Source organism: Ursus americanus, chromosome 9, assembly GCF_024610735.1.
Source record: "Ursus americanus isolate L20-20 chromosome 9, mUrsAme1.1.p, whole genome shotgun sequence".
NCBI classification, from domain to species: domain Eukaryota; kingdom Metazoa; phylum Chordata; class Mammalia; order Carnivora; family Ursidae; genus Ursus; species Ursus americanus.
Genome location: NC_142135.1, coordinates 38338785 through 38352155, shown reverse-complemented (window position 1 = coordinate 38352155; position 13371 = coordinate 38338785). Strand labels below are relative to the sequence as shown.

At 39.0% G+C, this 13371-nt stretch overlaps 1 protein-coding gene across 4 annotated transcripts in view; it reads left to right on the top strand.

The window, feature by feature from the left end:
- The window catches only part of CPQ (carboxypeptidase Q), a 439142-nt gene that overhangs the window by 137367 nt on the left and 288404 nt on the right, over positions 1-13371 (top strand). For all 4 annotated transcript variants that reach the window (XM_045805901.2, XM_087864711.1, XM_087864710.1 and 1 more), the window contains exon 3: positions 539-746. In XM_045805901.2, coding sequence (XP_045661857.2) covers positions 539-746 — 208 coding nt within the window. The remainder of the gene's footprint in view (positions 1-538; positions 747-13371) is intronic.

Sequence of the window (13371 nt, the reverse complement as noted above, 5' to 3'; positions counted from 1 at the left end):
GATAGAGGTTACATTAGCTATTTGTCAAAAGTTGGATTTTTGAAGATTCTTGGCTTCTAAGAACATTCGTCATGAACTGCCATTCTTTGTATGCTGTCCATGAAGGTTATTTAACAACATATCAAAATAATTTTATAAAAAGATAAATATGTGTTTCATTAATCCCAATGGGAGCTTTCTGAAGTGCATTTTCTTTATAAATAATTAGTGTCATTCTGTGAAACTCATGACTTCTTAGAGTGGGAAAGAAGGGGTAAAAAGCTATCTTTTCAAGTAATTTGTGATTTAGTACCAGCTGGTCAAGTGAGTTGAAAAACCTTCTGAGTCATACGTCATATTATTTTGAATGCCTTTTCTCTCTCTTGGGAAACTGGCTAACCTCTGCAGTCTTTCTCCCATGGCAGATCATTGTAAGACTTCGATGTCCTCAGACTAGTTTGTCAGATGTAGCAGATAAAGCATGTATGACCTTTTGTGTGCCGATTCAACCTGGCTGGTCGGAAACCATAAGTTAATCCCGTATGACTTTTGTTTGCAGGCATTACGGCAGAAGTTCTGGTGGTGACCTCTTTCGAGGAACTGCAGAGAAGGGCCCGAGAAGCAAGAGGGAAGATTGTTGTTTATAATCAGCCTTACGTCAACTACTCGAAGACAGTGCAGTACCGGGTCCGGGGGGCAGTGGAAGCTGCCAAAGTCGGGGCTTTGGCGTCCCTGATTCGTTCAGTGGCTTCCTTCTCTGTCTACAGGTTGGTCATGGTATTCATTTGAAATTCTTTAAAAAACCAGGATTGTCCATGGAAGAGGGGCCCTTATGAAATAAAAACAAACCATTCAAATGAAAATACTGATTGTTTACAGAATTTTCCCCCATTCCATATGTGGTCATTTGTTTGTAACATCTTCTTTGGCCTTTTTAGGATTCCAAGCATTATTTGTACATTCTTTTAAAAAGCTTTCCACATCCACGATGACCCCATAACATTCCTTATGTAACCAATATGTTATGTATTTTCATTGGAGGGAGAACTGAATTCACGTCTGTGTTTCATCAAAGATTCCTAATGACTTCAGAGGAAGCCAGGCCTTTTCCCATTGTTGCTAGAGAAGTGAAATAACAATAAAGTGGGGAACGTGATGGGAGTTGTCTGTGGTATAGTGGAAAGAGAGGAGGAAGCAGAGGATCTGGGATATAGACCTGGTTCTGCTCCCGAACACATATGTGGCCTTGGGAATGTTCTTAAACTCCTTGGGTCTTGGCATTCTCCTCTGTGAATCAGTAATGATGAAGAATTATAAATTTACAATGTTACTTTGAGAATTAATGAGATGAACTTATGAAAGATACTTGATTTTCTGCAAAGGTCTGTGTAAGTATTTTGTGGCATTTAAGGGCAACATAAGTTTCGTCTTTTTCTTTGTAGTTCTGATTGAGGTACTTGTGAAGTGCTTTATTGACCCTCAGTCTTAGGATAAAATTTAGCATTGCAGTGGATAAAAGTTCCAAGACTTGACCTGTAGACATTTGGCCTAGTTTAGCTACATATGGTAGTGTCACACATTAAGGGTGAAGTATTTGATATAAACATGGATAAAAGAAGCACCATTCTAGTCACAGTCTGAGCTCCCAAAGATGAAAAAAAAAAGAGAACATGGCATAAAGAAACAATTGCAAATAGGGTTTTTTTGGGTTCAAGATCAGATTAGTGTCTATTGTAAAGAAAAGTTTATTTATTCTACACGATTTTTGTTTGGAGCTGGAGACACCGCTGCTTGATCTTAATTAGCACCCTGCACCCTTGAAAATAATATAAGAGAGGGGATACCAGCACATAGGAAACCAAGTCAGAAGGGAGTTGTCCAAAAGCACGAGAAAAAAAGGAAAGGGACATTTTTCTTTTATGTGGATAAGATATCTTCCCAGGGAGGAAGATGGGACATGTTAAAACCACTTTTAAAAGTTTTATAAGACAGAAACTAGTTCCACTGATGTCATAGTGCTAAAATAATGTTCTTTGTAGAGTCTAAAGGTTTGGGGACTAGTGAAATAATCATTAGACCATATTCTTTTGGATGGTTAATCTTTCCAGAAGGGAAGTCCTAAACTGGCTAGCTTACTTCCCAGAATACCTCAATTGCCCCTTAAAATAACAGACTCCTCAGCAAGCTGTGGCCATTCGCCATGGTTTCACTGGTCATGAGATCTAAATTATGGAGTTAGACTATTGCTTTGTGAAACTGGGTGATTGCCAAAAATATTTATTTAAGAACTGCTACTCAAAAGACTAATAAACTCCCAAATGACTTAGTATACTGCAATCTGCCAGGGTTAATTGACATTTTTTTTCTGGTATAATGAAGACATCTGGAAACCAAGGCTATAACCTAGGAGGCCCAGAAAAATTTTGCCCAGCTTAAGATGTAGACATCTATTGTTAGCTTCTAATATTTGGGGTCAGTGACTTTTAGTGTATATTAAAAAGACACTTTTCTTTTTCTTCATATTTCTAGATCTAGACGGATTATAATTTTTCATTGATTTTTATAGCTAACTATATTTCACCGGACTCTTGACTTTTATAACCTTGTATTTTTGACATTTATAAATACATAATAACATTGTCCTTTACATACTACTTCAGAATCTTTCGCATGTGTCATCTTACTTGTTATGACAACTTATTGGACCTTGCAAAAGGGACATTATCATTCCCATTTTACAGATAGAGAAATAAAAGTTCGGAGAATTCAGCATATTACCATGTTTAAGTCTTACATCCTGAAAAATAAAACGAGAGTGAAACAAACTCTGCCTCTTTGTCCACTTGTAGCTAGTTGCTCCTTAGAGCTAACTTTCCTTAAAGAGTATTTTATGTTCCTGTCTCTAATTCTTTATCCATCATTCACTCTGCAGACCATTTTAATCTGGCTTTGCTAGTATTGAAATGGAACCTATGAAGGTCACAAAGAGCAGCCCTAGTTGTCAAGGATAACAGACACTTTTCCGGCCATCATCTTAGTTCCCCTCTCTGAAGCTTTTGTCACTGTTGACTGCTTCCTAAATATCTCTTCTCTTTGGCTTCTACGACTTCTTTCTCATATTCTTTTTCTCTTTCTTGCTCTCACCCTTTCCCTCTTTTCCCACTTTCCCTCTTCCTTTTCTGTCTCCCTGGCTTCTCACTCTGAACATTCTCCCTGAGCAGTCCTGTCATGCTTGTGGCTTCAGCCACCATCTCTGCTGGGACACTTTTCAAACCCACCTCTCCTTCCCCTACCGCTGCCTGAGCCCTAGGCCCTTACATCCCAACACCTCCTGATACATCTTTCGGATGTTCCATAGCTATCTGCACTTCCGTTTTCTTCAAAACTGAACTCATCTTTTTACCTCTTTATCCTGCATTTCCTCCCTCAGGGAAGAGAGTGTCATCTGTTTTGCCTTTTAAGTTAGATGGTTCTTGAGTACTTTTTTTTCTCTTCCCTTATTTCTGATAATTAGTATGTCTCCTAGGTTCTGCTCTTTATTAGTCATTTCAGCAAACACATATTGAATAGCTCCATTTCCCAACATCACTCCGCATTCTAGTGGTCAGGAGTCACACTTCCCGACGTACCACGTTTCCTCGAGGTTTCATGACTTTGCATATGCTTTCTCTCTTGCAGCCTTCTATCCTTTTCCTCACTGCCTCATACTGTCCTTCAAGATTCATCATAAGTGTTTCTTTTTCTGGGGGCCCTCCCTGATACTTAACTCCAGCCCAGGCGAGCCGCCTCTTTCTGGTATTCCCACATCATCCTGTGCATACTCTGTATAATAATGTCTCGGGGGTAGTTGTGGTTCGTGGTGTGGTAGGGTACACCAGCTGTTGTAACAACTTCAGATCTTAGTCACTTAACACAATAGGAGTTGACTGCTCACATAATGGTTCCAAGAGGGTGTTCAGCAGGTGGCCTTCTGCTCCTTTCCATTTGTGACACCATCACCTCTAAGACCTCAGAGTCCTCTTTTGCATCCAGTTGGCAAGTAAGAAGATAGAGAAAGTCGAAAATCAAACAGGAGGTTTTCCATGGCCAGGTCTGGACAGGCACAGCTCACTTCTACTCACGTCTCACTGGCCAGAATGAAGTTATGTGGAGGCTGGGAAATTTGGTCAGCCCTTATGCCCTCAGTGAAAGGTAAACTCTCCAGTCCATCCGAATCACCTGACTCCACTCTAAGTTCCAGAAAAACATGAAAAAATATATGTGTATATTTAATATTATATTTAATATATTTAAACGTATATTTATATATATTTAAAACTTCTATATCTCCATCATCTAGTATGTTTGTTACATAATAGTCACTCAGGAACTGTTCTGTCGAAGGAAAGAACTTATTTGGAATTGTATAGTCAGTCATGGCAGGGCTTTTATGACAAACCAGGTGACCAGATTCTAAGTGCTCTCTGACCAAACTGCGTGGGCTCCGTATAGTAAGCTCAAAACAACTTGAATTTTTAGAGCACTTTGCTCTGTATTTAAGGAAAATATCCAGGTGCCCTATAAGCCAGATAATATCTTTTTTCTGCCACAACATTCATGAACAGTGATGTTTTGAATTGCTAATTGATTAAAACCACTCCCTTCTCTCTAGCAGACATTTCACACATAGTTCTGTGGGGGTGGTGACACAGGATTCCGTTTAGGAGTAGCATAGAGATCAGCAACACTAGAGAACAGAATATAAATTGTAATTAGTTTCTGTTCAGCTTCAAAATCAGAGAATCTGCTGAAGGGCAGAAATTGTATTTGACCAGTTTGCAGTGCAGTTAACAGTATTTGTCAGCCATTTTGGAAATACAACAGTCACATGGTTACATGACAGATGTCTTTAAGAAACATCTGTAAAACGTCCGTTACTTCTTGCCTTCAATATCTCCAGGCTCATTGTTGTCATTGCTCTGTATTGCCATTATTAGTATTCTTGTGCTCAAATACTTCAAAGAGATTTTTTTTTCTTTTTTTTTCAGAGATGCTTTTTATGGTGACTTTTCTTTTGTTCACCATTAAGTATCAACTGGGACTCTCATTAGATCTTTTTTAGGTTTTCTGTATGTAAAATACCTTTTGCCTTTGTCATAGGAGGATATTTTAAGGATAAAATTAATTTTTAATTTAAGTTCTGCAGAGGAAACATTTGTCTTACATTATTTCCCAGATTAATTAGTTTTTTAGTAAATATTTATTGAGAGCTTACCAGTGCTCAGAAGTTGCCAAGCCGTAGGGTTATTAAAATGAATTAGACATGTTTTTTGTCCCTCAGAGATATTCTATCTGGCTAAAAGAGAGGAGGGTAAGCTTAAAATATAAAACTAATGTAATCTCTTTTTATATTTAGTGCTAAATGAGTGATGGGGAAAGGAATGAAGGAAAGAAATGAACATTTATTTAGCAACTAGTTTGTACTATGCATCTCTGAAGGCTTAAATAGTTTGTTTTAATTAATTCTTTATGCAATCCGATAGAGGCAGATAATTGGTATCTCTTTTACTGAAAGAGAAACAGGTTCAGAATGCTTAAATAATCAAGTTACACAGCTAATGAAAGAACTAGGATTCATAATTAGAGTCTCTGTTTCTAAATTCTATGCCCTTTGGATTGCACCAAGCAACCTGAAGAGCCAATGCTTTGGAGTCTAAAGGGATAGCAGAAATCTGCTTAGGGCTGGCTACATAGAGGATGTAGATTTTGGGTACACTCAACAAAGAAGTTGAACTTGAGCAAGAGAAGGGGGGTGTATAGACATTCTACACATGATCAAGGTGGGGATGCATGATGCACTTGGGTAAAACCTAAGTAGACCAGTATGCCGGGGCCAGAAGGTTTCACAGGAGATCAGGGAAATGTAATTTGGGGGTGAATGGAAGAGACCAGGTTATGAAGAATCCAGACTACCAAATTGGGGAGTTTTGAGTTTTATGTGGAGGAAATGGGGAATCATTGAATGTGGTAGAGTTGTTTTAGAGCAATGTTTCTCTAAAGATGGTCTCTGGAACACCGTCATCAACCTCACCTGGGAGCTTGTTGATATGCAAATTATCAGACCCCACCTGAGACCCATTAAATTCAAAAAGCCTGGGGATGGGGCTTGTGGTTTAATTAGCCCTTCAGGTGATTCTGATGCGTGTTAAAATTTGGGAACTACTGTTTCAGAGAGATTAATCTGGTGACTGCATAGCCTGCTGTGAGAAGGAAAGCCAGGATAGTGCTCTAATAATGCAAATGTGAAATAATGAGGGCATCAATGATGGCAGTGGGAATGGAAAGTGAGAGACAGCAAAGAGGGATAGTGTGGAAAAGTGATCAGTACTTGGTTGTATTTGAAGGGGAACAGGAGGAAGGGTCGAAATTTACTGTAAGGCAAGAATCAAAAACCGTGGGATGCATCTGTGTTCAGTTCAGCCCAATATTTAAAAATCATGAGAATTACATAGAAATAGGAGTTTGTGGTTTTTAGAGAAAAACCAGATCTGGCAACATCTAGTATGTTCCATAAGGCAGGCCAACGGATTGGATAAGCCACCAAGTCTGTTTAGTTGATGGGATGTACCCTTTCTAGTTGTGGAAGTTTCCCAGTTTCCCTCCACCTAGCTTGGTGACTAGAGAATGATGAGAAGTGTGAGGGGTCAGGAGACAGAGCTGATTGCTGGCAACATGAGCAGCTTGGTTTTTAGACATTTTGAGTTTAAGGCAACTGTGGGAAGTTCCATTAACCTGGCTTTTATATTTTGTAAGAAAAAAACAGGGAACAGGTAAGCATTTCCATTTCTCTATTATCTACTTTTTGGATCACCCAAGGCAATTTAAAATTCTAGGCTGGCTTCCTTGCAATGCAGCACACTTTGGGACTCCTGCCTTCTCAACATGCGAGCTCAAGAATGCAAAGTAATTTTTATATAAGCCCAAGTAAAATGCAATTCAGAAGGTAACTCTACTGAGGCCAAATTGTCTGTTGTACTCCCATTGCCAAATACACGTTTTCTTTCCTAGTTATTTTCTCCATTGCCCCAGATAATTGAACAGACCGTAAGTTTTAATCAGCTAAGGAAGCAAAAGGCTCTCCCTCCACTTCACTGAGAATTGCATCATCGCGCTGGGTAAGAATGCATGGAGGTGGTGATGAGTTGTTGCTAGAACTTGCTTTGTAAATTCTCCTGGTTTATGTTTTATATCACTTGGCCTTCATGTACCGTGTTAATAGAAGATAGTGAAGAGGAGGGAGGAAGAGCAGCAATCCAGTTTGAGGATGGCTGAGATCTGATTAAACATTCAGCTGGAGAGAGAGAGAGACGAGTGAATCCAGGTGATGTTTATGGAGCGTCGGAGAGGGAGAATGTTATACCATCTGGTGAGAGAGCTGTGAAAAAGTCTATAAATCAATCCCTATAATGATACTTAATTAATACAGAGCCGATAAATGACTTAATTGAAGCGCTGGTTGGGCTACATCGTAGGGTTAAATAGCTTCAAAGAAGGCTCTGATTAAAGCCATTACAATTTATAAAACATTCTTCATCTTAAGAAAGCTTCTTGATGAGATTTAACATGAACATTTTTGTAATCAGAGGGCCAGCTTAAAACGTTCCGAGCAGAGGTGAAATGTCTTAAGAGGTCTGTTTTGGATGATTTTTGAAAACCGGTTCTTCCCAGAGAGTAAAAAAAGCTTGTCCCCCCACCTCCTGTTGCTTTTTTAATGGGAGAAAATTAATGCTGCTACTTCACACTTAGACCGTCTTGCATTTTTGATGTCCTGGTGGTTTGGTTCTTTGGCGTGACCTTAGCATAATTAGCTATCAAGCTTGATTTAAATTGTTTTGAAATATCGTTGCAATTTGGGGGGCATATGTGCCTGCTGGGGATTACAAAATAAGGAAGATACATACCACCGTGACTCAAAACCAGGCAACTGGGCCAGCCTCCATTAGTAGGTCCTTTTCCTGCCTTACGTTGTTTTTGCTTCATTCGCTCTGAGGCTTGTAACAGATGCACAGTAATCAAGCAGAATGCCAGTTCTCATCATTCCTGCAGGTGGAGGGCCACTGTGCTCCCGAGGGGGGAACCAGAGAAGACCCACACTGAACGCAGCGGTTTTTTTTTTTCTTCTCATCATCCTTTTCTTTCCTCTCTCTCTGATTTTGAAAGGCAGATTCTTTTTAGAAGGCCTTTGTTAGAAATTCCAAAATGTTCTTTAATCACCGAAATCTTATTATTGCTTCAGGTGGTGTGACAAGGCACACTTCCTTATAATGAATAGGAAGGATCGGGCAATGACTCCTGACCCCACCCCCACTTCTGGAATCTTTGTTAGCCATTTGCCAGATGTGTGACCTTGGCAAACTGTAAACTCTGGGCCTCAGTTTCATCTGTAAAGTGGGAGGAAATAACTACTTTCTTCCTGGTGTTTTGTGCGGTTTTAAATGAGATGTTGGTATTGCCTGACACATAGTTTTACATACGTGTAAAGTGCTAATGTTGTATAGTCTTGTTAAATAATGACTGGATATACTTATTGACAAAAAGAGGAAGGACAGGAGGGAAGTGTGGAGTGACAGAGAGGCAAGGAGGAAGAAAAGGAAAGGAAGAAAGGAGGGAGGAGAAAAAAATAATTTATTTGCTATTACTGTTGTCATTGCAGCCCTCTGCACTCTGCAACCTAGCACCATATTGTCAATTTGAACTCCACCTGTTTAGTTTGTCCAAATTCTGGGTGACGTGTTTGCTAGTCCGTTTCTGTCTCTGGACTGGAAGTTCTCCTGGGGGCGTACTGTGTGTCTTCATCATCGTCGTGTCCCGGGGGCCATGCTCAAGGCCTGGCACGCAGTAGCGCTGGAATGAGTGAATAAAGAGTGACGGGCAGCCTATCTAGTTTGCTAACATGTGAATTCAAGGTGTCACCATTTCACATTCATAGAAGTTGAGTAATACTATAGATGAGGTGACTAACCTTTTGAATTGCTACTTATCAAAAATAGAATCTCTGGAATCTGAGAGGAGACTATATAGTTATGTAAATTTTGGTAAAGTGTTGCAAACTGCATATTACTCTGGTGCTTTGTGCGGCTTCTATAATTAATGGTCTGTTTGCATTCCTAGTACTGACTGTCATTTTTCATCTGCTTATAACCTTGATATAAAAATGTGTTCTTGGCTGCTATTTTGCATTCATAATTTTAAAATGTATATAAATGTTCACCTTCTATTTTCCAGCTTTCTGATTATTGAAAGCACAAGCTTAAGAATCACATCACCGTGGCATGTTTTCCTGACTCTCTAGTGGTAAAAAGAAATTAATGCATTTTGACTTCAGGTTTCAGGATTATGACAATGTTGTTTGCTTATGCAGTTCCCTTTGGAAACTGCCTAGTGTAGGGTATGAATCAGAAGACTCCTGAGTAGCCTCTAGTCAGTCTTTCGCCGTTGCGGGTGCTTTTGTCCTCTCTCTCTCATGAAAGCTAAAGACAACTCTTTGACTCCTCTTGCATCCAAATGACCTGTTGGCTTCTTTAGCTTTCTGGAGAAAGTGCCAACCAGAAGGTACCACTAGGGACATTTTGGAGGCTAACAAAGCTGACAGTGTATACTGTGGGGTTTGGAATCAGATAGACCTGGATTCAAACACAGGTTCGGCCACTTAGAGGTTGTGTGGCCCACCTTCATACACTACCTAACCACTGGGAGCCTGTATCCTCATCTGTAATGTGGGGAGAATACTGTTTACCTCTAGAGTTGTCAACAGAATGGAATGAGATCAGCACTAGACATGGGACCTCGTACATGGGAAGCACTCAGTGAATTATAATTGACATCTTATTTTGATCATGGTCAATATTGTCATTGTCATCATTAGGTCACGATAGGACAGAGCAGGTAGCTTGATCTGAACTAACTTATCTTAAAAAGCAGAACTCCAGAATTCTCTACAGTGTGGGCTCCAGAGACCTTGGTTCTGATTATCTCCTGATTTCAGGAACTACTCTCGTCTCCTTCAGTCTTTGGCTTAAAACTGCTCTTTATCTTTTCTCCCCACTCTGGCCTCACACTGAATGCTTGAAATTATTCTCGCATGTAAGTGTTAAAGCTGTGGTGACTCAGACCAGCGATTGGTGGCCAGCTGATGGAGATGCAGCAAGTTTCTATTTTAAATGCTATCCAAGCTATTTTCCACCTCAGGGCCTTTGTACTCATTGACCTCCTTTGTCTAGAATTCTGTTTCCCTAGCTTTTTCTATGGCTGACTTCCTTTCAATTTATAGATCTCAACTGAAAGGTTTTTTTTTTTTTTTTTCCCTGAAAGGCCTTTCCTGACCATCCTAAGTAGAGTAGCATTTTCCCTCAAATTCTCTTACCTAGTACCTCTTCTGTATGCTCAGAATCCTAATAACATTTGGTAACTTTTGTCTATCTACCTATTATTACTTGTTTAGTATGTTTGTCCCCATGAGAATATAAATTCCATGAGGACTGGATTGCATCCTTCTTCTACACTGTTATATTTTCAGTACACAGGAGATTGCCTGACACTGACAGGTACTGACGAGAGATATTTGCGAGTGAATAATTATTTAAAGAAACCATCTAAGATCAAAAGAATAGAGAACCCACCAGAAATAGATACATACTGAATCATGTCTGTTTTCTGAAGCCACATTCTAAAGTATCACAGATTTTTTTCCCCAACTTTTTTTTTGGGGGAGTGATATCAATCTATGCTAAAAATTGAAAGAATATTAAATGACTCATAAACTCTTTATAAGAAATTGCCTAACTTTTTCCAGAGAGGTGGTACCATTTTACTTTCCCACCAGCCCTGTGTGAAAGTTCAGGCTGATCCACATTCTCACCAAAATTTGGGCTGTCAGTGTTTAATTTTAGCCGTTCTGGTGGGGGTGTGCTGGTACCTCACTGAAATGTTGATTTTCATTTCCCTTATGACGAATGATGTTGAGCACTCCTTCACGTGACAATTGGTCATTTTTGAATCATCTTTTGTGAAAGAGTCTGCTCCTGTCTTTTCCCCCCTTTTATAACAGGATTTTTTAAAAAATATTTTATTTATTTATTAGAGAGAGAGACAGAGAGAAGGCACGCACATGAGCTGGGGAGAGGGGCAGAGGGAGAAGGAGAAGCAGACTCCCCGCTGAGCAGGGAACCTGATGTGGGGCTCGATCCCAGGACCGTGAGATCATGACTTGAGCCAAAGGCAGACGCTTAACCAACTGAGCCACCCAGCCATTCCAACTGGATTGTTTTTAAATTATTGAGTAGTAGGAGTTTTTCATTTATTCTAGATACAAGTGCATTATCAGATATATGTTTTGCAAATATTTTCTCACAGTTGACGTCTTGCCTATTCCTTGTTTTTGTTGTTTTGTTTTGTTTTTTGGTTTAGCAGTCTTTGGTGAGGAAAAGTTTTAAAGTTAGTGAATTCTAATTTATCAGTTGCTTTCTGTGTTCACTCATATACCCTTCATCAACATTTATTATTTAATATTTTGCCACATTTGCTCTCTCTGTCTTTCTCCTTTTCTGAATCATATGAAAGTGAGGTAGGTGTAGCCATGAAGACACCTCACTCAGAAATACATTAGCATGTATTTCAGGAGAACAAGAACCTTCTCTAACATAATGCAGTGTTGTCACTCTCATCATACCTATGAAATTTACATTGTTACATAATGCAAAGTTTATCCATATGCAGATTGCTCCAGTTGTTCCTCGCTCTCAGTAACGTCCCTGCTTTTTATTTTCTTCCAATTTCAGAATCCAATCAAGGACGTCCTTAACATTTAGTTGTCCTGTATCTTTAGTCTCCTTTAATCTGAAATCTTACCTAGCCTTTGTAATACTTTACGACATTGACATTTTTGAAGAATACAGGCAGCTGTTTTGCACAATGTCTCTCAGTTTGGAATTGTTATTTCCTCATTATTAGATTCAGATTAATAATTTTTGGCAAGAATCCTATATGGATAATGTTACGTCCCTCCTATTGCATCGCATAAAGAAGGAAATAATGTCAGTTTTCTTTCTTAGTGAGCCTGGATGTGATCACTTGTCTAAGGCAGCATCTCTGGATTTCTTCATTGGAAAGCCACTTTTCACATTTCTAGGGGGAATACCTTGTAATTATGGTGAGATGCTTTGAGATTTTGTGAATCTTAAGTCCCCCAATAAAATTTCCCCCGATGAAAAGGTAGCAGATGTTAATGATTCTTGTCTGAATCAGTCATTACATTGCTGGTGGCAAATGTTTTTCTAATTCAGTGATTCCTCTCATGTTTATTAATTGGCCTGCTTTCGTAAAGAGGAGCTTTCACCTTTTTCCTCCTCTTACTGTTTTTGAGTATCACTCCATGGATTTTTAAAACCGTATGTATTAAAATTCATTACAGTCATTATTCTTTTTGACAAAGCATCAAAAATTTCGAAGTGCTTAATACATGTGAAAGTTAGTATTTCACAATAAGCTTGAATATTTGAAGCAGTGGAAGGAATTCACCTTTTATATCCAAGGGAACCCAAGCTATCTCAGATAAGCCAACTAATTAGCAGGGTGTAATCAATACCATTTCCTCTGAACTTTCTCATTAGCAGCATGAGCTTTGGAGTAATAACTCCTGAAGTTATTTTTAGAGTTTACCATTACTAGTGTATACCATATGCAAATGAAGATCCTTTGCCCCATACCTAATTGCTGTTAATTGTTAAAATAAATGAGCAAAAATCTTAAATCCAGCAATTACTTCTGATTTTCTCTACATTTTTTTTTCCTTTTTTGCCCTGCAGAGCTGATGTTAGGAGTGTGTTTTCCAAGAGCCCTTTCCAGGAGAAATAAGTGTCTCAGTGTGGGTTTGCAGAGGCCTGGAAGGATGCTTCTTTGGGAGGAGGTTACCTAATTTCTGAGGTGGAGAACAGAACACTGTAAATTATCTACCCACTCCACCTCTCCCGCGTCATCAGTGGTTGCGAAAGGGTAACCTTGGTTAGCAGGTCAACGGTGATAGTTTAAAAGCTGAATGAATGTCAATTGCCACCCTGGTTGCTGTTCCATAAATTACATATTTGACATCTAGGAGAAAAATTTAATTTTTAACATTTTCCAATTTTATTCATTCAGTAAACATTTATTAAGTGTCTGGCATATTTTGGACCAGGGGAGGACCGAAGTTTCATAGGACTAGGCTCTTACATAATTTGGGGGCCTCTTTAAGAATAAGAATACGGAGGTACAAATAAAAATTTTGATATAAAAATCAACACTTACTTAGAATAACAAAAATTATAACAAATTACAAATTTAGGAAAGCTGCCAAATAACACAAACATAACAAAATTC